This window comes from Rhyacophila brunnea, unplaced genomic scaffold (assembly GCF_057557595.1).
Source record: "Rhyacophila brunnea isolate RB1 unplaced genomic scaffold, BYU_Rbru_1.0 scaffold_4, whole genome shotgun sequence".
Lineage (NCBI taxonomy): Eukaryota > Metazoa > Arthropoda > Insecta > Trichoptera > Rhyacophilidae > Rhyacophila > Rhyacophila brunnea.
The window spans coordinates 6,022,423-6,049,560 of record NW_028233068.1 but is presented as its reverse complement, the minus strand read 5'-3'; the positions used below and the strand labels follow the sequence as shown (position 1 = coordinate 6,049,560).

The following is a 27,138-nucleotide window of genomic DNA, read 5'->3' as shown; positions in this document are numbered from 1 at the left end:
AAATGTAAATTATCTTGAAATGTTCATTATAAGTTCTTCGATTCCAGATTAGCTGGATTCTAGAACAAAAGAGATTTTTCTTATTCTTGTATCATCCCCTATCGGAGGTGGGCGATCTTGGCTCCATCATCTGCTACTCTGAATATTTCTGTGGAGCTACATTCATGCCAACCACGGACGTTGTTAAGCCACGAAAAGAGGTGTCTAGAGAGTCTAGGTTTACTCTCGATCTTTCTTCAGACAACGAGTTGGTCAATTCTACTACTTTGTTCACTCATAATGAGGAGAGGTAATGTATTTTTTTTTAATACTACGCAGAACTTTCTGGTTCGTTTGAGGACGTCAACATTATAAGGATATGTCTATATAGTATATAATATATACTATAGTGATATCTTGAAAGCCTCAACTCTCATGACATCTGGTTTAGCGTATATACCTAAATGCCATAGAAAAGATTTGGGAGAACATAATAATATTATGTTCTGTATCTTCCGTTCAGTATCGTAATAAGAATATTATTCTATTCAGTAAATATAAATTAATTCATATATTTTACAATGCGAATAGAAATAGTAAGAAAACACGACACACTAGAATCCTATTCGGTGCATGTAAAGTAAACTATATATATTAATATGTTTGTCACATGTGTATCCTGGTTTTGTGAGTTGAAGTAGAGTGGTATGTGCATCACATCGTATCTGTATACGAAAGAGAAATACAAATTGGAACAGCAGCTTTCATTTTAATATTTTATATTTACGGAAGGGCTGTTATTGCTAGACACATTTGTAGAAACGACAATACTTGGGATGGATTAAATTCAACGAAAATGAGTAAAATGGAAACTATTCCACGTAATATTTTACAAATTGAAATTTATTTCATCAATATTAATTATTAACATGTCTATTGATGCGTTTCGTTTTCCACCTATAAGATTATTGTGAGTTTGTTAAGCGGTTGCGATAATTAAACACTTAGAATGTTGAGATAGATTTGTGCTTCAGTACCAACGTTTGAATAGTAATTAAGCAAACGCATGAATAATTACATTCTAAGAATACTTCCGATACGTCGTCATAATAATATTATCTACGTTATTACCAGAGCAATCTGAATAAAATTAAATTCTTGCCTCGTGAATCTAATTATACATCAAACAACGAGGAAACAGTAACTCTCGTATGTTGGATATATATGCTTACTTTATACATACATAAGTACAGTATCTGGATATGACTTTATATTATGCTGTGTTCAGCCGTGTTCGATTCATATGAGGTTGCTTTAATACTAAATTTGCAATTCAGAATATCAAAATAATGAAAATACACGGTGAAAATTCTCAGAAAAGGATATGTAGAAATAAACACCTAATACAAAATGTACAATACAAAGGATAAAATTAGCCTTCCATATTATACAATTTAATATTTTCTCAGATCTCATAATGGCATCATAAACCACCTTTGGCACTGTAATGTTAAAACAATTACATAGTATTATAGTTATGATTATGAATAAGTATGATTTATTTAAAATACGTTAGAAAATTAAAATAAAAATCGCGATAAAAGTATTTTATCGTTGTATTAAAATAAATGTAATAGTGCACCTGTAGTAGTGATAAAGATAGTCCGGATAACAATAAATCCGGAAAATCGACATTAATAATGACCTCGATTTTTGAAACATTTATATTTTTGAAAAAATCACCCGTTTTCATTATATATTTTTAATAAAGATACTATCGACCAAAGGTACTTGATGGAATTTGAATATAAATTCTAATAGATTTAAATCGTACATTTTTCTTAAACTCCTACGAAACTGATGAACATATAGAAATCTGGATAATAATTGAAGTATTTCCGTAAATGCATTAGTATGGAACGTGTCATCATCGATGTTCCATAATATGGATAATTTGTTCTACACATTGTAAGCCGAATGTAGAACAAAAGTATTTAAATGGTAGGTACCTACTCATTTTTCGATAATCTTTGAATTATTTAAAACGTCTGCGCTATAATAAAAATTAGGTCGATGGAATCGCGTGATATGGAAGAAACTGCGAAAAGATAGAAATTATTAATTATTGTACCCACTTATTGATTTTTAACGCCGACCGCATTTTCGTCGGTTTGGGTACATACCTACTGCCAAGTTAAAATATTGATTAATCAATTGGGGCCTTTACAAATGCACGAAACTTTCTGAAAGTTAAATACTATAAGACGCAAGTAGGTACCTACTTGGATACGTACTTCTCCGTTTGGGCAATTAGATCAACGTCAAATTGTATAGATATTATCAACATCAGACGGATTCCATCCACTGTTGGATGAAGGTCTCCTCATAGCTCCTCCCACTCTTATCGGTCCCTAGTTCTTCGCTGCCGCGTATATCCGCCAAACACTATAATATATATTTATAAAGATCATAAAGTTCATATTATATAAATTAATATGTATCACGAAACTTTTAATAATAAAGTTATGAAGAAGAATATTTGTACCAGAGGTTGGTTTAATCTGGGAAATGTGAATGAAGAGCACAAATTTATTGAATGTTATGTTAGATGTTGGATGGTAAAATCCTTAAGATTGAGGAAATGGAAGTTATCTGCATGAAAATTCCGAAGCGCGTGGAAAGGAATGAGTTATCAGTCGGTTTGTATAAAAAAAGGTGGGCCAAAGTGACTTAATGTATTTATTTTATAGATTTTATACCAACCTTTGCAGTATAAAATAAATTCATGATTGATTCGCCATGAATGTTAATAGTATTAAGAGGCATATTATGTTCACTGCGTTATTTAGTCTCATGTCACTCGACTGGTAGAATTTGGAGTGAGGGGACGTCAGATAAGTGTTTTCTTTCGAAATAGGTGATCAACCAAGTTATATTTCCAATTGAATGACAAATCAAAATTCACAAGTGACCAGTCAAATACAGGTGCAGCGAAATAGCTATCCACTAGAAAAATACTTTTAATTAAATTACTATTATATACTATTGTGAAACGAAGTTATACCAAGTAACTGAAATCTCAAACATTATTACATTATAGTCAACAAATGCGAAATAGGTACTATAAATGTTAATTTGTAATTAATTACATTATCTACATAAATATTAATATAGCTGGGCTTGTTGGTTATTCAATGCGTAACAGAAAATGTCGTTGAATTGTAAGAATGCAATAATGAGAAAGGTGTTGGTGCATGCCATTTCATAAGAGGGCGGAAGGCCCTAGGCCCTAGGGCCTAGATTAAATAAATACAGGTACACTTAATACAGATAGAATAACTACTGTCGATAATCGATGTTGCCTTACCTTCGTTCTATGATGATGGTGCCTGGACTGATTATGGCTGACTGCGCCATAATCCTTTCCTCCGTGGTGATGTGCCACAACCATGGGAAGACCGTCAACGACAGTCACCGTGACCCTGCGATCAACTGGCACCCCGCCGGACTCCCTTCTCCTCGTTTTAGTAGCAGCATCACTCGAGCTTCTTCCACTGTGTCCGTTAATATCTTCGACTCCATCTTCCCGGCGCCTCGGTGACGCAGTGCCGTTATGATCGACGTCTGAGCTTCGATTGGAATGACTGCTTTTGGATCTTCTCAAAAGCAAACGAAGCACGTGAGATTTGACACCATGATCTTTATCACTACTGCGATTCTGTATATAACTATCAGCTAATTCTCCTTCGTGTGTTTGATGCTGCTTTTTATGCTCTCTTACTCGGGTACTGTTGTGTCGTTTGTCCTTTTCACGAACTTCATAATGAGTTTCTTGATTTCTTTGGTTGCCAGTTGTGTTGTTGTTGTAGTTGTGGTTGGTGGAGGTGGTTTTGGTGCCGGTGTGCGAGGAGTGATGACTATTTTGGTGGCCAGCCTGGTGGTGGTGATTGTGGTGGGAGGTGGAATGGTGCCCCCCCATCGCCGCCTGGGAGAGGCTTTTCACGGCGTAGGCCGCGTCGACTTTGTTGCCGGCCACGCAAGACACTTCGTACATCTCGACGACTCGAAGTAATCCTATTCACTCTTATGAAATTTCTGTCATTGTTGATTATTAAAAATCAGCACAGTTTTACACATAATTTGATCATTGGACTAGCTATCTACACACTTTGTATTTACTGTAAAAAAAAAACATTTTTTTATTTGATATTATAAACTGTGTATTACCCTGCTCTGAATTTTTAATTTTAAAAAATACACGTACCTAATCACAATATAAATATAACTACGGTGATTGCAAAAATTAGAAATTTAGTTAATTATTAATCATATTTAAATGGTCGTCAAACATTTGTAAATTATAGCCTATCTATTTGATAATGTGATTTTCTCACCTAGCAACAGAGCACTGAGTAAATTGAGAATGTTTGGTGCCGCATTACATCCTGCACTTTACTAAATGCTACCAACTCATTCGTAAGCGAGTCATCTTCGAAATATGAAGATAAAATTACTGGGATGACGCATCAGAATATGTTGCAAATTGCAATGCATTTAATATAGTGATGATTGATGAATATTCCAACTGAATAAAAAAAACAACTATTGTTAACTGGCAGTTTTGCAATACATTATAGGTAGGTACATTGTATGCAGTTGAAAATAAAATTCACCATATTATTCAATAATTTTATGGTGGTGGTGGTGCAAGCATGGTTGTCGTCGAGAATGTAATTAAATTTAAGTTTGAAGGAGATACATAAATAAATTTAATGTCATTTCAAAACGGAGAAAACCAAACTGAAAGGTATTATTCATTAATATGTTATTACTTAGAAACCCAAATATAATCGACAGTAAGTATCAACCTACCAATATGTTTTTAACATAAGCGGTCGTAAAAAGAATATACCAGGCCTTAGGATAACGATGGCTCTCAGACTTGCGGTGTACATACAGACAAAATGACGAATTATAAGGTTAAACACTATAATGTCTTTATTATAAGATGGTATTATGAAAATGCTGTTATCATCTAGTTCAATTACGGATTACAGAGTACAACTGCGAAAATTTGAATAGAATAATAAAGGTATGCAGATGTATTATAGCGAATGTATTCTCGGAATAAAAGCCTAACACGAGAGAAAACGACAAACGACATTCCGCAGAGTAGGTACTAGCGCAGGATCAAAAGCAAACAACTTTACACGAATCCGATAATATATAGGTATAAGCAAGTTTCCGATATGGCAGCTGAAAAATAATGGAGGGGGAGTAAGACGCAAAGAAAGATTAGGACTTTGCGAAATAAGAGACAGACGAAAATAATACTAATTATTGTTGTTTATAAGCTTAAACTTTTAAACAATAATTGTCGGCAAGAGAGTTGTTTTCCATGTCATTAAAACATTTACACTGAAAAGCCGATAAATTGCCCTTGTATTTGGGAACAGTTTACAAAGATTTAATTGCAATTGATAAGGCGCAATTGATTACCATTCAATTTGGACAAAATATGTGGATATATTATGTAAATGTATAATATGTCGCACGCTTCCACACCACTATTGGGAAAAGCTACGACGTTTTGAATACTTTTTTATGAAAAAAAAAACTCTGCTAATGAAAGGCTTTAAAATAAAAAAAATATATTGATAAGACAACGGTTATCGTTAGCTTCTGACTACCCTTGCTTCGTAAAGGAAGTATACAACATGAACTGCATAATATACCTATTAAGCAAAGTATATTATAGTTGTTTTTTTAGACATATCCAACGATTACTATTCTAAAATATAATATGGTTACCAAATACATGCTGTATAATAAAAACTATACTTCAAGATATTTTGGAGTACCTACCTATCGCATAAAATGAAAACAACATATTAATAGTTCCCAATGTAAATTACGCACTCTATCAAGCTTCGGTGAATTTGTAAAGGGGTACAAAAAATAAAAGCGTATGGAATTTAATTAGTTAACTGCCTATTAAATTGTGTTCTAATGAGATTCCGAGGATATGCATGAAAGTCAGAATTAAGTATACACCAATTTGTTAATCTAACAATGTAGTTAGTTACATAGTACGCTACTGAAACTGTAATGTTTAAATCTCGAAAGTTTCCAAATGGAAAAAGGCGAAAATCTTGCAGAGAAAGAATTCACATTTTTTCTCCGCTTTCAAAAGTTTTATTAGGGCGGAAACTGCTCGGATCTTGATAAAATATTGACCATTTTTTTTTCTTTACAACGGCTTGATTGAACGAAAAGATTTTTTAGATTCAGGCAGGCGCAGGTTGGTACTTAATAGTTATATGTTTTAATACATACCCACTCCCCCCTCAACCATTTAAGATTATCACGATGCAAGATTGTGTGTTATGAGTTTTTAGTTAAGTCCAGTAAAGACATGTCGTCGTTTAAGAAACAACACCGCGGAAGTCAATTAATAAAAATTTTCAGGGGAAACAAAAAACGTCTCAAAAAATTGAAAATTGGTACCTTTTAACTTATTTTTTTTGTGTTTAGTTAAAAAAATGTTTCTTTTAACACAAAAAAAAATAAGTTAAAAAGTATCAATTTTCAATTTTTTGAGACGTTTTTTGTTTCCCCTGAAAATTTTAATTAATTGACTTCCGTGGTGTTGTTTCTTAAGCGACGATGTACTTTTATATCCGTGGGTTTCCCATTCATTCATCTTCGTCGAGTAAGTTATAATATCGTCGCTATAGGATTTGTTTCCCGAATAGACCAAATGTCAATTTTACAGGAGACGAAAAACAAATTTCACTGTCGTATATTTTAATATCAGTAGATGTATCAATCATTCTTTCTATACAGTATGATTGCAACATTATCTAAGAATAGATTCCAAGAATAATATACTGGTATAAATCATTAAATGCACGGAAAATGCGTTTTATTTACAAGTACTCACTGTGGATATTCGGGAAATTTTTAGCGCTCTCTCAGAATAATGGATATTCGGGACAAAACACGGACGTTCGGGATTTAAGACCGTAGCGTATTGCTGCACGGCTCACGGATTACTGAGTGGTCAAAAAGTACGCGCCTCAAATGTTATATTTATTTACACGATAATTGTTAATAATTACCTCCACTATTTAAATACTTAATGATCGTAATTACCCAAGTTCGTATGTAATAATAACACGCGGCAATCGTTTTTTTCGGTTTTTTTTCGGATTAAGTAATAAAATAGTTTTTAAGTAATTAGCTATTTTTTTATTGAACGAATATTTTACAAGATTTAAGAATGTACCATTCTAATAATTGAACATACTTACATTTTTTTTTTTAATCACTTCTGAGAAAATATGTTATAAGGTATCTACTACTTCAATTACTAACCGACGTCACGGTCATTTCTCCAATATTTTATGATGGTACTTACTCGTACTTGCTAACAATTTTATATTAATACTTTTTCCAAAAAAAAAAATCTATTTATATATATCTGTATATTACTATATATATATATTTATATAATTGACAATTAAACTTATTACAAACCACCAAATAAATATTATATATTTACTATTGTAAGGAACAACAACACAAAATAATAGCATGTATAAATTAATTACCATTGGCTGCTAATATTAGGTAGGTACCAATATCCTAAGTATATAATATCCACCAAATAAATAGTTACTAACATACATATTATATTAATATATTAATTATCAGCGCATTCAAAAATAAATAATAGCATCGCCTTTATTTTCATAGAAATACCTAGATTAAAAGTAAAATAAAGACAAACGATGTTTGATTAATAATAATTTGAAATAATAATTATTTTTTACGTCATAGTAGTTGCCGGGTCATACTGTAGAATTCATATAACCGTTGGGATTTTGTGTCATTTATCAAAACAAAATGCAGTTATTTAGGTTAAAATACTCACTTCCACAACTCTATTGTAAGTTCAGGGTGAACTGGTGATGTATCAGCTATGAATGATTTCTTCAAATTTGATGAATTCACTATTAAAACAATAGTAACGTTAAAAACAATATCAATAAGACGAAATTTGAAAGAAGTCTCCAGATGGCGGAAAAATATGAAAGTGGGCGTGATTGTTTTAGAGCTAGACAGCGTGAATGTGGGAGCGAGATGCACGGCGTGAGCGCGGTTTGATTGGCTAAAGTCATATTCGGGAAATAAACACTCAGCCAGAGATATATTTCGACCGAAATTAACTTGGATATTCAGGTACGAATAGTTGGACATTCGGGAGAACACCACGGAGTAATTGTAACTTAACATGGCGTATTCGGGTTTTTTAAAAAAATATCTCTGTTCCTAGATAAAAATATATTGTTTTTATAAATGATTTCGGTAGAGTTCGATAAAAGAAATTGAACTGCATTAAAATGTCGATTTCGACAAAAATGGATATTCGGGAAACAAATCCTATAGCGACGATATGCTACCGCATACACAATGACTCGCATGAACAACCTGTCGTGTGCAGAAAGGAATCGATGTGGCCCACCTGACCTAAATGCACCTCCACAGCCTACTTTTCGCACCTTCACAGCTTGCCAGGCATTATGCTACCTTTCCTTTGCATATCGTTGTATTAACAGCAACGTTAGTTAATTAACCTAGAGTATGGGAGTATGGATAGGCTGCTCTAAAAAGGGGTTGATCGCGTTCCAACATTTACACTGTAATTAAGTCGACATTATTTTATGCGATTATCATTTTCATGGTATTTATGTAGGTATGACTTAATATTTTAAAACCACACGCAAGTCTTCAGATTGTAACTAAAATATAATTTCCGCCAGAATTCACCTACTCGCTTTGAAGTCGACAAAGTAATCCGATTTTGAATCAACAGGACGGAATGTTTCAGTATCGATAAAATTTTGTTGATATTTCAAAAATGTTGAGCAAACTTCATAGCGTGTGAATGATTAATGAACAAAAATATTTAAAGGACTATTAGGTAAACATTAATTTAAAAAAAACACACCGACTCGTATTTTTATTACATGAAAATATGTAATTCAGCGATAATGTTTAATTTGCTATTCGAAACTAAACTAAAAAATCCGAAACTGAATCATCAAAAAATGTTTGATATATTATGATACTATTTATTATATCGCCAAGAGGCGAAAAAAATGAAGACAGCTAATCTGTATTTGGTATAAATTTATATTTTTTAACATTGATTTACTTAAACTTAAGCATTTTTAAACTGCATGGTGTGGATTAAATTGGAAAGTATAGGTGCTTTAATTACATATGTATTGCCAAGCGACACATCCGATACATAATGAAAAATCATATTAACATTAAGTAATATATGCGCATCCATAAGTTAATAAAAGTGTAGTAATTTAATCTTCAAATCAACGTTTTAATTTTACATAAGTCATATCAAAATTATGCAGTGAAAATGTCCATTCTGTGTTATTCAGATGATTATATTGTGTCTTAAATTGTGAAGACGAGAATATTCATAATAGTCGCATTATCACCATGCTTACACACTCGTTCACGATAAGTTCGTTCGGTTCACAATGTTGCCGAGTGGTTGGAGTAGTTTTCAAGTAGGCGGGATAGGATCTGTAACAAGTGGGTAGGGCGTAGGGCGTAGGGGGTCGCCATAAGCTGTGCCTAATGAAAGCGAATCGATCACACTGGAGGACCTTTAAAATGGGTCAGAGGCTAGTGAGTAGCCCAGCCGCTTATATCTATACATTATTTTATACATATTATTATATAATCAAGTAAATTAACAAAATATCCAATGACAAAGTTTCAAAAGAGGTCGAAGACAAAATTAGGTAGCGGAGGTATTCGGGCGTTTCAATAAAGTTTTACCATCCGACCGATAAAATCTAAAATTTGTTTACGTTGAAACATTTTATCGATAGGTTTAAAAATATTGTGTATAGATTGAATCGTCAATAAAACATCGATGGTATTTTCATCGATGTTACAGCAAATCTGTTTTGGAATTCAATAGAATAAGAAGATTCACGAATAAAATATAATATATTATGAAGCGATTTATGACGCAGTGGTGACTCGACCCAATGTCACAAAAGAAACTCTTTGTTAATAATTGATGACGTACAATTTTACATTGTTTGAAATTTGAAAAAATGTGTCAGGTGGTTTGTTGTCTAGTTCGACGGGTATTCGAGATAAAATTAATAGTATTATTCTTTGACCGATACCGTATTAAAAATGCAGCGAATGTAATTAATTTTACTTTGTTAAAATCACCATGATGGAAACCAAATGCACACTTTCTTTGATGAAAAAATCGACTTTTACGTTGAAGAGAATCAACCCTGGTTACTTATTCGCTCATGCTCAGTTGAAACATTATATTAGACAAAATGCAGGTAGTTGTCAAATATGTATCTGAATTAATAATGGTTTTGAGACAAATTTATTGGTAATTTAACATTTTTCTAGTTATTAATGTTAAAGCAGTTTCAGTTTATAGACCCATTCCCGGAATAGGCCAATGATAAAGTTAAATATCTAAACATCAAACGTTAATTTTTTATATCGTTTTAATATCATGCCAGAGTAAAGAAGTGTTCTCCGAAATATGTTTTTTCGTCCCTGTGAGGGTGTATTAATATCTTAATTATATTATAATAGGGTATAGGTATTATACGATTCAAAATAATTGGAAGAAGGAGTTCTATGTAGAGCCTGAAATAGATGTCAACATTAATAACTTTGTCCTTTAGAATGATTATTAACAAAAACTTTGTTTCAAGCCATTATAATGAAGTTTTATCACGTACTAAGAAACAACTAATAATAATTTTATTTATATTTCAAGCGAGGCATATTTTATATACCATAATATGGACATTACTAAATAAAAAAAACAAAACAAAGTTTTAAGTAAACAGATGAGATCTTTCGTTGGACCGGATGCAGTAAAGGGGCGCGATGACCGCGAGATAGGAAAACCAGGCCACACTGTACGCCGTACGGTGACAGTTGGCGGTGTATGAAAAACAGAGATCGGGATGACAATGTAATACAACCCACCGGGAAATTAATGGAAACTGCAATATGGAAGACATGTGGAATGGCACAACACTGCCGACATTCCCTTTCGAGCAATCTGAGACGAATAGTTTTTGTTTTATATCATGGCATGTTAAAGTTATTTTTAACACAAATAGTTTTAAAACGTTAAGTTCATTATAGTTAAATTTTTATAAAAAAAACATTTAGTTGCAGTGAATTTCATCATGTTCGTGTGGCAATTAGAAAAGTTAAAAGTTTAGCGGAAAATTGCCATTAAATTTACTTGACATTATTCTATTTTTGGATCGCACTCTGAATAATTATATAGATGAGATGAAAGTTTCTTTCTTCGTCGGGATCGCATGACTGAGGATCTTGACCCAGATAATTTGGCCGTCCTACAACCATTTCCACGGCTTGGTTCTATGTCTTGGCATTTAGCGCTAGTCCAGAATATTTAGTTTCTACACCGTTATAAACGATGGCATTAATGGAAGTGCTAAAACAATAACTATATAGGTAGGTACTTATAAATTATGATGTACCTATTTTTATTGGTTATTCTCATTTGTTTTTAGATTTTACAGAATAACAAAACAACATGATGTGAGCTATAGTCACTGGTAAATTGTCGGGCGCGATAAGTGCATTAGTATGCCAAGATCAATTAGTACAGGTTGCACCTGCATCTAGTCACCGCTCTGCAGCGGGGCATATATAGTAATTATATTCGCTGCCGTTTAGCACTGAGTGGATTTGAATGCGTCGAATCACAATGCAATCTCAATATCGTTAATTGTATCTACATTCTTAGTAGGAAGTAGGTAACATGGACAGAGTTGTGGAATACATTGCATTCACAACTACGTATCACTGTAAAAACATTCGTGATTAGAAAAATAGAGGTGATTAATGAGAATGCCGGGTTGAGTTATAGGTATATTAGATTTTTATACAATGACGGCCGCAAAATCAATGTTTTAAATTACGCATAAACAATAACACGGTACCTAACATTAATTCTCCAGTACTTAGTCGAGAGAAAGGTTGATTTCGTTAAATAGACCGACCTAGGAACTTGACAAAAACCACCTTATTTCGGGGGTGAAAAAACGTGGTTTCACCTGTACGAGAAATCATACATGTGATTTGATAGTATTCGGTGACGACCCAAATAAAGATTGTTGTCCACGTATAATTCGAATTATGTATTCTGAATACTCCGCTTCTATAATCGCGTCAACAGCATTGAGGATATGATTTGGATATGTAGGACAATAATCTGAATTCTTTAACTATGTTCCGGCGACATTGAGAATAACAATTATTTCGCATTGTGAAGAGAATTAATTATAGGCAGGTAGGCCGTCGAGTGTACTCGTTCGGTAGGTACGCCTTCGCTGGGTTTGCCGATTGCCCACGACAACGCAAACACCTCCTTAATTTTGTTATTAGATAAGCGAGGCCCTCGAGGTCTATATTGATTGATGCATTTCTAGCGATTTACTTCATTATTGCGCAGTTATAAACATACCACACAAGTGTGTCAGTAATTTTGATAGAAATTATGACGTAGTTAGAGCGACGCCGAGAGAGAAAAAACAATGCAATAGGCTTCATGTAAGAGCAGACAGAAATGATTAAGGTTACAATAATTAAATTTACATTATATAATTCGCGCGCATTAGAAAAAAAAACCGTGCTATTTCCAGGTTAAGTTGTTTCTTTATAGATTATTATTAAGTGGAGCGTAGAAATATAATTAAATGTAGTGACATTTTTAATTGATAACATAAATAAGACGTTCTGACACAGTCTTCCCAATGATAGGTACCTACTTGGACGGAAAATACAAGTGAAAGACAGATTAGACGAAACGTGGTGCTGGAAGCGGGTGCCGAATTTCGTAGATAGGCAAGCGAGCAAATGATTACACAGATCATCAGTGAACTCCAGATTAAAAACGGGTTTCCTGCGTCGGACTCTCCAATTTTAATCATAATAAGTACGCAATGATGAGAACCTGCAAAACTCCCGTTATATATTTCGTTCGGGTACGAGAGAAGGCTGTCTAGATGGATGGACCAAATCAAGAATGTCACGGGTTTTCACTGACATATCATGCGTATTTGCGAATGCCGAGAGGTAGAATTAAGCCGCGAAGAAAGCTACCCGACGAACAAATCATCTGGGTCACGATTCTCAGTCATGGTCTCGACGTGGCAGAAATTTAATAATACATTACCTATTTAATATTAAGTCAGTTGGAAAGAAATGTTATTACGTTACTAAGAAAATAAAAGAAAGAAATCATAGCCGAACTGAATAATCGACTTCGCTGTCAATTCCGTATCCTAGCGCTACGAAGTTTCAAACAATGATAAACGAGTGTGCATGGAAAATGTTGTGTTTAAATATTCCTCACAAGAGCGACACAGGGAACAGTGCCGTGAATTTTTATTTGTCATTTTTCTCTCACGGTCGAGCGAGCGGACGAAGTTTCCGACAAAAACAAAATGCCAGTAGCTGAACGGTGGTGGTATCGGCGGTATTCCGGATATCGATGAAAACGACCCACTGTGATAGCTAACTTAACTAAAGGTGTGTAAATCATCACACGTTTCCGTTCCAACGGTAAATTATAGCAGGGTGCGCAAAGACTACAACAGAGTATTCAATATTATGAAATGAATAATGTACCAACAAATAAGATTTATCATCATTCATAATATGCATAGGTACTGACTTTTGATGATACGCATATTTCTAATAATCAGTGAAACAATAATATAGATAAACTTTTCTTGACACTTTGAATATTCTTCTATACCAGACATGTCCAACTCGTCGATAGCGTGGTGTATTTTGGTAAATCGCGCCATAGAAAATGAGTTATGTAACATCTACATTCAGTTGTAATGGGTGTTACTTACTCAAAAGTCGATTTCAAATTAAACGAGGCATCCCACGTGACTCCGTCGCATCATTTACCGATCGCCGTAGACAAAGATAAGACATGTAAGCTAAAGATTTTAATTATGACACAATTCTCCCTCTCCGTCGCGCAGTAAGCTCTTTGCGTAGTATGAGGATAGTTTGACAATGAGTGCAAAAGGTACCCAAAAGAAGACCAAAACTTATACAAGACAAGTGCTATTGTTTATTTTGTAACGTCCCAGTGTCTTCAGACAAATATAATCCTCTTGTTCATTTTCGTAGACGAATGACAAAGAGAGGTGGTAGATCACTTCCAGTTTTGATACCGTATAAATCGCAGTCTTGAAGTTGGACATGCCTGCTCTACTACACCATGAATAAACTAAAAAGGTTGTCTTTATCTTTACGCCATGGTTATTCATAGGTTTTGTGCAGAGTAAATAATGCAATTTTCCGAAAAATATGATACATCGCAGTATAATGTTCCGTGGATGTTTACCAACCGCACATCTACTTTTCACGACAGTCGTTAAAGTATCGTAAGTACATAAGTAGTAGTGTGGTTCCTCGAATTGACACACAGAAGAACAAAGGGGGAGGTCGACGTTAAAACACAAGTCGCAATCCTTTTAGCTAAATGTTTCCCTCGCAAGGACAGACTCTTATAGTAATTCTTAAGATGGTCGACAGTTCAAAGAGTGCCTTATTTTATTAGTTTACCTAATCTTGGCAAATCATCAATCAATCGCTCATATATCCATACATACTTAATAAATTGTATTACATGCCCAATTACCAGGAAGAGAAATAAATGTCACATTGATAGGTTACTTTTATAATATGGCGAATAGTTTACTTTTGTCAAAGCTGCAAAGGTAAGATACGATGTACAACATACGTAACTTTACTTACTGTAACTTTAAAACAGATTTTTTAAACATAAATTAGGACACGTTCACCAGAACCGTGGGTAAATAGTAACAACAATACTTCATTGATAAAATAAATAGAACACAACACATAATTTAAAAAAATATATATAGTGAAAATTGTGGATTTGACTCAGTTTTTTAGTGATCTTATTGTTGTACCTACTTACTTATACCATAATATCTGATGTATGTGTACATAAAGCCTGTAGATGCCTGTTACTGTAGCAGGAGGAAGAAGAAATGAAAAATAATATAATAACTGTTATAAATAATTGAGTTACATAATGTAAGTATTATAATTATATAAAAACTATTTAACGAAAAAAAATATTTAACGAATAATTCAAAAGATTTTATCTTATTTTTAGCCTGTTATCAGGGTGGTAATAACATACAGATGTATCTACATGGAAAGTATTTAAAATTCGGAAGAATTGAGATTATACTGATCAATTACCATTTTGTTGGTAATAATACATAATATAATAATATTATGATCTAAGTATCCTGGAAGTATCTTATCTTGTTATGGTTAGACATCCATTTACCACGGTACAAAATTGTATCGGTAATTATTAATAATGTATACAATAATAATTATTAATAATGTATACAATAATAATTATTAAGGTGACTGCCACCTAACTTAATAATTACGTATTATCGCAACATACTAATTAACGAAAGCTCTGCTGGTCTTACTGATCACAGACGAGCTTTTCACAAATTGACCACATTGTGAAATACCAAATTTATTAGTCAACAAGATCCGATTACATAATGCTTCGGAGAACATCTCTTCATTTTAACAAGGATTATAATAAACTACAAAGGAGGCATCGTTTATTTTGCAGAACAACTAGGCACTGAAAAGCTACAACTCTATTTAATATCAAACTCTTCTGAAAGTCCGTACTTTGTATGTGTAGGCGAAATAAAATATTTTATCAAAATTGTGTTGGTAAACCTTTAACCACCACAGTGATATTTTTAACTATTGAACCAACCACCAACAAAATTGAAATAAAAATATTCAATCTCAATAAAACGCGATTCAATTACCATTACCGATTACCACCACTACAACACTAACGCGGACTAAAATATTTTGGGAAATTCTCTTGAAAACGATATTATTCTGAGATATAAATATCTATATAATAGTCCCAGTTAAAATCATTGTCAAGTATTTATTGTGGAAAAGACGCTGTCTTAATTAAAATAAAAAACATTACTGCATAGTTTAATAATAATGAAGACCGGTTTCGTTCGCTTCAATGACACATTGTCAACTGATAGAAAATATCGTAGCTATTTATACAAACCAATTTGTTTTTATTTCATCGTTGGCCATATTTTCAATAAATAATTTGTTCTTCGTATGAACAGCTGTTATATTGTACCAATTGACAATGTCTCATTGAAGCGGACGAAACCAGTAGTGATTTGATTATTATTACTTAAGAGGACGTTCTACAGAAATGGCCTTGAGAATTGAAAATATGATTTTTTAACATGTGGTCCATAATATCTGGTCTACTAGTTAATATAAAAAGGTCGTGTCAAAGTTGTTTGTGTTAATAAATTTGCTCTGTGACTGATCCGACTCATATTTCACATTTATTTCATCAGGGCTGTCGAAGACATAAATCATAATATATATTTATAATTTTAAATTTTTATTTATAATATATATTATTTAAGTTTTGTGCATCTAATGCCGGGTCCACACTGGCAACAAGTTAATTTGCTGGCAACCTCGTTAGATTTTACGATAATTATTGTAAAATTTCTTAAGCAATTATGGTAAGTATCGTAAAATTTAATGAGGTTGCCAGCAACTTGTTGCCAGTGTGGAAATGGCTTAATATCCACTGTGGTTCACGTAGTGGCATGGACCTGGGGTTAGCTAATTCAGGAAGTCAACACCCATGATAGAATTTTTTCCAGTTTTGGTTGCATTATATTCCAAAACTCTTCTGTAAAAATCGTTTCCGAGTTTATAAATGGAAATTTCTCGGTGTACATAGTAAACAAACCTACGAATAAAAAAAGACAAAAAGGAACATACTGATTCATCGCAGTAAAATCTGGTAATCAAATTCGCCATTTTGAAAAGCGACGATTTTGCGTAAACAAATATCACGTGGTCTGTACGTGTGCGGCAAACTTCGAATGTGTTTGTAATTTTGTGCAAAGTGCGAATGTAATGTTTTCAAATAATTGATATGGATTAATTATACCATCGTATTATTTTCTCGAAATCATAAACATACTATAATAGTATTTGAGTATCAACCTATGTTCAATTTGAATTGGGTTATAATAATAATATACCCGTATATATATCAATAGTATGTTTGCTACAAAATCCACCCAAGTTATCAGTACGTACTTGCACAGGTTTGATTAAAAACCATGATGAAATTAACATTTAAAAAATATGAATGCTTAATATTATTTTGACAGCCCTGTTTTCTGATCGGCTTCATGTCGCAGGTGTTCATAAAATAATAATAATTCTCCGCGCGGCAGAAATTATTAGTAATAATAATAATATTTCTTGAAATAAAATCTCCGATGATTAGTGATTTTTGCGAAAAGATCGATTTAAATTGACGTAGTTACGACGCCGAGGTCCTTTTTATACTAAATTATATTTGAACGGCGGGCTCTTCAGCGGGCCCTTAACTATCGTCTCTGTTCTGACAGAACACACTAACTGGAGAATACTAGTTTTGAGTAATTTGACTTTGAAGTTGTTAAAATGTTTGAAATGGTCTATCATATGAGTTTATTAAGTAATCGTAAAAAGGATGACTTTATAATAAAGACAGTTTATTTATTAAGAAGGTTTCCAGACGGTAAAGTTTGAAATAAGGAACATTTTGGTATTACTAACTCAATGTCATTTTTTCGAATTAGTGTCTTCTGCCAGAACAGTGACGCTATGTTGTATTTTATTTCAATTAAATATATTAATGCTAATGCGATGCAGACATTATATATTTCCAATTGATATCAACAATTAAATACAACGTATTTCTTTTTTTATTTGCGTGAAAATAACTTCGTTGACCAAGCTTTGATAATAATTATGGATTCAAAATAAACGCAATACTTAACTACATTTTCGATATCGATTCACATCGTCTGTATGCATACATAATCTAGATTCTGGTGTATGTATTAGAATTAGAACCATGCGATGTTGAACAATAATTATTATTGAATTAGTAAATTAATATTGATTTAATTATTTGATGGTGTATGACTGTATGCTGTATGTGTAAGGATAATAGGCTTTGCGGCGCAATCGTTGCACAAGTCACCAGAGCAATTATTATTGGAGACATTTCTCAAGAGATTTTCTTCAAATCTAAAACAGGGCTACGAGATAGAAACCGAACAGACATTTTCTAGCTAAATCCCTACGGCCCGAGTGACTTAATCGCTTTTGAAAGTTGTCAAAAAGATAAGCAGGTACATATATACTAGACAAAGTAGTATCCGATAACATTCTTATATTGAAAAAAAAAGTATTGGGGCAATAGATAAAAAAGACGAAAGCGTTTTATTTTATACGCTTACAGGCAATGGTATTATTTTTCGTCATTATTCTGATAAATGTTGTCAAAGAATAAAAATATAATCCTTTAGAAAATCCTGTCTAATTTAATTACGTTACGTACATCTTACATAAGAACGACGAAATTAAAACTTAATTATTAAACCCCCTTATTAAATTCAATCTTCATACAACTAACATCATACAACGGAGAGCAAAAATCTCAAAAGAACGTTATATGCAACCAATTTAGAAGAGCAAAAATATTACCAAAGTGTCAAAAATGCGTCATGCAATCTCTTGTATTCCCAATTTATATTATATATCTCATAGGCTTGAATTAGAGCTTGAGAATTCCCGAGAATGGTTTGTTTAAGATTTTCCGGGAAAAGCGGCAATTTGATAAAAATTTAATTAATTTTTTGAAAAGAGAATAAAGGATTCTCACGATTTCTCGAAAATTCTCTATCACAACCTCCAACGGCAAGGGCAAGTCGGCGACTCTACGCATTTGCAATGTGGTGCCTACCTACTGAATGAACAATCGAGTCGATCGTGAGCGAGCTTGACATTCGAAACACACTCCTCGGTATGTCTGCGCCGGACTCTCCGGGTATTTGGCCACATAGCTGCAGAGAGAATGACACGTTGGAAAACGTGTAGTAGGTGTTTGGTCAGGTTTAAGGTTTAACACAAACATACTCTTTAAACTAAAAAAAACCGACGGCACATGCCCGGACTTAACGAGAAACTGAAGTTGTGATGTGTCCATTTGTATGTTGAAAATGCCAATTTTCATACTACGTTGAAGGTCAGAGGGCACGAGGGAAGTCTCCCTCCAGATGGATTGACATAATATGTCAAGAGTGTCATGGGTTTGTTTTGACACAGGCTCCGCAGGCGTTGAATATCGAAAGGGGTAGTGGCGAGCCGTGAAGAAGGCCCGTCGGCTAAATTATTCGGAAAATTTACAACTCTATTTTGAAAAGAAAAAATGGAATCAACAATATTTGAAGTTTATTTGTCTTAAAAAATTGCCACAAATTAGCGGGTAGCGTGGTCTGAATTCCATGCGTATTAATTACTCTTTATATACTAAAGATATTTCGGTAAAAGTCAGTTTACTGGAAGCCAAGCGGGAACAGAGGCAATCTTCATAGCTGATTTCAGAAAATCACGAATTCAACAATGATAACCTAACCCAGCAAATTTAATAATCAAGTAGGTATATCGGCTGTTTTCAAAATTTCTTTACCGCTGGCTTCCACTAAATAAACAAGAACCGATATTCTGTTGGAATGTATTTCAAACTAAACCACCAATTCATACCAACAGTCGGTGTACCTATTTCTAATATAAGTAGTGAGAAAAATATTTAATAAAAAAATGATTATATAAACAAAAAAATTTATTTGGAAATATATACTAACACTATTAGGCAGACAGGTCGATGTCCCAAAATTAGAGAATGCTATTATAACAATATTATTGTGATTAGGTAAGTAAGTAGGTACCTACATTCGTTACATAACATGATATTTTTTTTCATACATACGTTGCGCGATTTATAAATTTCAATTACAACTAGTTTAAATGCTTATTTAGCATAATGCCAGATACAAAATATTTCGATACACATTTTAAATTAAACTATTCGGTAACTGTGTACTGAAATCGCGTCTAGGCTTATACGAAACCAAATGTTTACAATACTTTTTACAGCAATTAATATTGTATGTAACATAGCGAATGAAGACAAAGAAATATCAATTAAGTTTATGCTACAAACATACAAAATCAGCGTAATTGTTTATTACTTGATATACGAGGGTGGGTCAATAAGTCCTTAGAAAAGCCGACAGGTGGCGCGACTAGTACTGTAAGCGGTTTGTTTTCATGCAGCGGCACTACCGATTCAGTATGCTGCGAAGTTTCAATCAGATTGGTCGGGTTGTTGTGTGTTTCTCGTACATTTAAAAAAAAAATTGCTTGTTTACAAAAAAAAAGAGAAAATTGAGTTTAGAGCTGTTATTAAACATTTTAATATAAAAGGGTTAACAGCAAAGGAAATAAAAAATGAGTTGGATTTAGTTCACGGCATATCTGCTCCTTCACTTGCAACTATTTATAACTGGTTAAATGAATTTAAACGTGGTCGTACATCAACAAAGGATGAACCACGCTCAGGACGTCCTGTAGAGGTGACTACACCAGAAATGATCAATAAAATCCACGATATGGTGTTAAGTGACCAAAGATTAAAGTTGATTGAGATAATTGAGGTTACAGGGATCTCAAAAGGTAGCGTCATTTCTATTTTACATGACAAATTGGGCATGAAAAAAATTTCTGCAAAATGGGTGCCGCGTTTGCTCACAGTCGACAATAAACGCAATAGGGTGGTGGCCTCTAAAGCCCTGTTGTCGCTCATGCAACGCAATCCGGATGAATTTTTTCGTCGCTTTGTGACTGTAGATGAAACATGGATACACCACTATACTCCCGAGACGAAAGAACAGTCAAAGCAGTGGATTGCGAAAGGCGAACCATGTCCAAAGAAGGCGAAAACCGTAAAATCAGCTGGTAAGGTTATGGCTACTGTATTTTGGGATGCACGTGGAATTATTTTCGTTGACTATTTGGAAAAAGGAAAAACAATAACAGGGGATTATTATGCATCTTTATTGGACCAGTTAAAAAACAAAATTGAAGAAAACGGCCTCATTTAAACAGGAAAAAAATCCTCTTTCATCAGGACAATGCCCGTGTTCACACATGTTTACGATCAATGGCTAAAATTGAAGAATTGAAGTTCGAATTGGTCGACCACCCACCGTATTCGCCAGATTTAGCCCCCTTTTCCTTTTCCCAAACTTAAAAAAATGGCTAAGTGGACAACGTTTTTTTCAAATGAAGAAGTCATCGATCGGACAAATGCTTATTTTGAGGACCTTCCGAAAACTTATTTTTCTGACGGTTTAAAAAAAATTGAGAAACGTCTAACCAAGTGTATTGAGCTCCAAGGAGATTATGTTGAGAAATAAAAAAAAAATACAAAAATAAAAACTGTTTTAATGCTTTTTTCTAAGGAATTATTGACCCACCCCACCCTCGTATTATTATATCAATAACACTCGCTTTGTGCTTCAAAGGGTGATCCGCGGAAATTAAAAAAGGGCGTCGATGTTTTAATTATCCTCAAATCACAACAGAATCGTCTCTTAAATAAACCATTTTTTTATATTTTACATTTAAAAATAGCTGTGGACTATAATTATACTCGTTATAATGGTTTTGAAGCACAGTTGTTCGTTATTTACGATATTTTAGAAATTTAGGTTTTTTAAATCTATATAAATGTCATGAATTAATTAATTAACAGTTAGTGTAATATTATGTGGTAGAAAAGACATATAAATGTATTTATCTTAGACATAGAAAACCGTAATTAATAGTAGTTGTATGAAAATAATAGTGCACATTTGTAAATAAATATAGGGGCACAATTCGAAGAACAATACATAATCAACACACCAGGCCAAGAGGCCTTCCATCTTGTGATAGTCTCCCACCGGTTAGTTAGTCCAGCCGAGGACAAACTAAAGTTAATTGAAGTCTACCCATCAGCTGACTCTTCGTTCCAATTAGTAATGTATTAATTACTACCATTAATTGAAATCGCGTGTATTGATAGAAGGAGCGCAATTGGCTGTGCACGATGGGCATCCACCCGCATGAAACGGTTTTATAATACAATGTTTTAGTAAGGTTGTATTCGTCAGTAGTAACTTATTCAATAGTCTGAAAATCTATAGATAAAAATGTTTATGAATCAACAATATTATACTAGTAATTACACCTGCGAAATAATATTGTATATCGTAAGTTCGTAATTTCATTTCATTTTCAAAACAGATGATCGCACACGTAAAATATACGAAATTGTGGCACCCTAAGCCGTATATATGTCATATTTCACGTGGATTATTATTATTGACGAGAAAATCGCTTAATTTAATGGTTTTGTCGCGAGTATGACAAGATGATATCCAATAAGCACCCTAACACAGCCAGCTGCGTAGCAAGTTTCACATCCATACAATAGGATAACCGACTTTCCTGAAATAATCACTCAAATACGGAGTTGGGGAAAACGTTTTTCCATTTTTCTGATTTTTTTTGTTTAGAATTAGTGTGTTCTCGCGTGCGCTCGTCGACACGCATGCGCGTCCGATAACAAATGGTACGTCCGATCGATAAGGATACACGCGAACGCCAGAGTAACAAACAGAATGGTTGTGGAAAACGCGAGGTCGCCGGTTCGGTTCCGGGAAATGACCTACCGCAAAGTCTTTCCAGTGGCCAATGAATAGCTCCGTGCAATGGCGTAGATACTCCTCAGAAACTACCAGAGTTCTATACACCCATATAATCATATCATAGGTACTCAACATTTTTTTGATCAGAATTATCACACAGAAATTGACGACAAATTAATAAATTGAGAAGAGAGAACTTATATTACTTATTTTTCTTAAATTCAACGAGGGCACGCGACATGGTGTGAATTATTGATAATAATTCCATTATATAAAATGTGACACACGGTATATTATCAAAGTTAGGATAAATTTTCTCGTTTGGAAATATTAAACTAAGTACCTACTTACGAGTATAGTTATAGATCAATCAGTGTACAGTGACACCATATGCACGGTAAAAGCGGCTTGTGTGCGTAAAACAGGCATTGCAGAAAACAATTCCAATACACCCTCGAATCGTCTATGGTGCCAGTGAAGAATGATTTACATCTACACGATTCATGGATTCAAAGATCAATAATTGATTGCCTATATAGGGACATTAGGTATTATATAGTAAGTGATCATTGGATTCAAATATCATTATTTTAGATACCTATTTTATAATACTAGCAAAATAATAATGTCTTATATGTGCAAGCAATAACTAATACTAATTCGGTATAAAATTTATTTATTTATAAACGGCGCACCTGTGAAACAGCTACAATAATGCTCATTCTGTTTTTTACGGAGGTACTACACCTGAAATTAATAAAACAGTTGAGTAGCGTGCGGCTCGATGCAACCGATTGGTATGAGATTCCATTTTATGATTACGCATTTTAGCGGCCTTTTACGGAAGCTTATGTATTTTATTGTGTTTTTCTTCTAAAACAACCCAGCAAGTTACAAACGTTACAGTATTACTATAATTTAAGTCAGCATACAGACAGTATAAAGGTAAGTTAATGTGAATATAAATAAATTGCAGCAACCTCATATTACATAAGTAAGCTTAGTGACTTGAACCTGCACCCATCGCAAACCAGGCGAGAGTTTTACCAATTATTAAGCTACGGGTTAAAGTGGTTATCCATGTCGATATTTTCTAACGAGCATCCCTTTGATGTATTCTTCAAATTCGGTGGCAAGAAACTTTTGTAATTCTAACTTTGAATCAAAGGAATATACAATTACAGTTATGGCGAACCTATTTGCAGTGGTTAATATTTTTCAATGTGCATATATTATTTATAAATATATTTACGTCATAATATCAGTTTTCTGGTTAATAAAGTTATTTAATCAGAACTTCAATCTCTTTAATAAATACGAATTCAAAAGATGGAGATGAATGGTAAAATAATAAATGTAATTAAATAATAATATATAGCTCGACTGAATAGAAGTATAACATGATGATGGATTTTTGTTTAAAGTTCGCGAATGAACATCCAGATTCACCCTCGGATAGTGAGACGCTGATGCCGTCTTAAAAGTAATACCATCGACGTATATAGAGAAGGATCAGTGGGATCACTGGTCTCTCAATAGAACATACATTTTCATGATATGCCACGCTACACTACAGCACGTGCAGTGATGTACAAAGGGGTAGTTTGGTCGTAAAGTGCCTTGGCAAACATCATAAAGTGACAACAGTGCTATGGAGCGGATATATACAACATACAAATAACCAAAGAAGAAAACGATACAAAAGTTTCAATATATTATATATATATATATATATATGTATATTATATGATATTTTGGCGTTTTCGAAGACTTGATACGACTGAAAACAATATTCAGAAATAGTATAAGAACAAAAATAGCTTTGATTTGGGAATCACTGTGAGCAGGTAAAATTGAGTTTACGAATCAGGCTAACTCACTGAAACTAAATTAAGTTGAGTATTTGTCTCATTTAAATTTGTTTATTTTATTTGAATGCAACTAAGAAAAATTTGTCAGAATTCAGTGCGTAATTTTGCCGCTGATTTGATTGGACGAAGCCAGTAAGTAGTAAGCGGTTGCAGTTATGCAATGATGTTGAATAATAAGTATTTTGTATCTTAATGATAGCGGTGTATGGAAAGTAGGTTGGTGAATTACTAATATTTATTTTACTTTATGTAAACCAATAAATAAATATATTTTTAATTATGCAGTAAATAATGAACAAACAAAATATTTAAGATAGTTACGATTCTTATTATTGAAGAGACATCATTTTGAAAAACTTCAGTATCATACCAATTATAAATTTACTAAAAAAAAGAAATTGAAAAGAGCACTCACCCGGACAGAGTTAATGATTTCAGTTATAATTCCACTCAGTTCATCTGTGTTCTAATATTAGATACTTAAGATTCTATGGTTTTTAAAAATTATATATTTTCAATTATACCAAGGAAGGCTATTGCATGGTATTCGTAGTATTTATACGGGAACGTATCAGTGGCGTGCGGTCCATATATGCGGAGCGGATCATATAATCGAATATGTAAGTACCTACTACTATTCAGTGTGCAATCGTGTGATAAATTATACTTCAATTTACTTCTTTATAAGATTGTATAGCATACTTTTTTTAGACATACCTACATAATATATATTATCAATCAAGATGTAACACCACAAACCATAATAATTCATCGGTGATCACTAAGATTCAACAAATTAAAAACCCTGAGTAGATAATGTCTACCAAACAGTAGTTATAATAAATTATACTCATATGTATTTTTTTTCAATAGCATCCATATAAACAAAAGTCACCGCACGCGACTGGAACGCATATTATATTTATGACATATAAACTGGAATATGTATGATAAAAAAAAATGTGGATAACTTAGCAAAATGTATTTAGTTTGTGCTGAATTATTATGATAAGTAAGGAAGTCAATAGAAAACAGACTTTGGTTAGATATAAAATATACAATAATTTAATATATGATAGCATTGTGGACAATACAAAATTCGGTAGGTAAATAAGAAAGAGAGGGCAGCCATTGTGAGCTGACATGACGATAAGGCGACGTCGTATCGAAGTTGATGGCACGGAAGCGCACAAATTATGCCAATTGAAACCTTTAGTCTACATTCGTTTCGGGAATGAAAATATTTATATAACACAGAAACTTAAATTAATGTTGGGTTGGCATTCTTTAGGGCTAACGTCAGGGCAGGGGTTTAAACAATCGGAGGGCTACTCGGAGCACACCAGAAAAACAAAATATATTAAACAAAAATTAACCGTAAGCCGAAAACAGTAAATAACACGAAACACCTCATATCATAATTTATTTATTATACTTACTAAATAATTAAAAAAAAAAAAAAGTAATGTAAATTATTGGTACCTACCTACATTTTTCGATAATTTGACATCCTTATATATTTTGAGAAAAAAATATCTTGGAATGTTTGTGGTCAATAAAGAGCTATATTTGTCACAAGTCACAACCATGGCAAAGTCAAATATTTATAATATTATACATAATGAAGTTTAAACATTTTTGGGAATCAATTACCTTGCCTAGGATTATTATGAGCCTTACAATTTTGAATTATTTAATATTACATACATATTTAGGGTCTTGTCTATTATTTATTTTTACTATTGTTTATTTTTTTTACACGAATGTGCCACATTGGTAGCTTTTGGCTCCATTGGGATGATATTATTATGTAATATTTATTGTTTGTTTCTTGTTTTTTTTATCTTAATTTTAGTGAGCGTACGGCCCAGCCCTACTAGTGCGCCCACTGAGAGCACCGCACCGCACCGGCAATTCCGACTCTGGTCAAAATGCAGCGATTGATGTGTGCTAGGAACATAATATATTACATGTAGTCATTATAGATACTGTGATTTTACATTTGTATTAAAATTGATAAAATAATGACTGATTAACACTTAAATATATTTACAAGATCTGTGAAATTCTCACATGTATGTATGTACATACCTACGTTATAATGGTGTGATAGTAGATTAATTGAGAATTTACTTTCTATCAAAATTACATTATCAAAACAAGCCATAGTATTGATAATGGTGGGACTACCGAAAAAGATTTCGACGAATAAACCAATCTGTGGAATTTAATATAATTTATAATAAGATAGGTATTGGAAATTGGAATAACCTCATATTATGTTGGAAGTGGTATAGTGTAAAAGGTAAAAATCACAATCAGTAATATTGAATTTGTAAACGCGAAATTAACTATATATGTATGCATATCTAGTTAGTTAGAAACAAATCAATTAATCAACTCGAAAACAGTGACATAAAAAGCATGTTAAAAATAAAACAGCGTCTGATAAATTAAAAAAAAAAAAAACATTTTTATAAAAA

The 27,138-nt window shown here is 33.1% G+C and overlaps 1 protein-coding gene across 5 annotated transcripts in view; it reads right to left on the bottom strand.

Annotated features, from left to right (window-relative positions):
- The window catches only part of LOC147066754 (serine/threonine-protein kinase MARK2-like), a 275,440-nt gene that overhangs the window by 122,166 nt on the left and 126,136 nt on the right, over positions 1-27,138 (bottom strand). Inside the window, exon 2 of one of the 5 annotated variants that reach the window (XM_085954158.1) lies at positions 3,347-4,157. The exons of the other annotated variants lie outside the window; for them this stretch is intronic. Within the exon in view, the coding sequence (XP_085810284.1) occupies positions 3,347-4,033 (687 nt within the window). The 5' untranslated portion in view covers positions 4,034-4,157. The remainder of the gene's footprint in view (positions 1-3,346; positions 4,158-27,138) is intronic. 5 annotated transcript variants of the gene reach the window in all.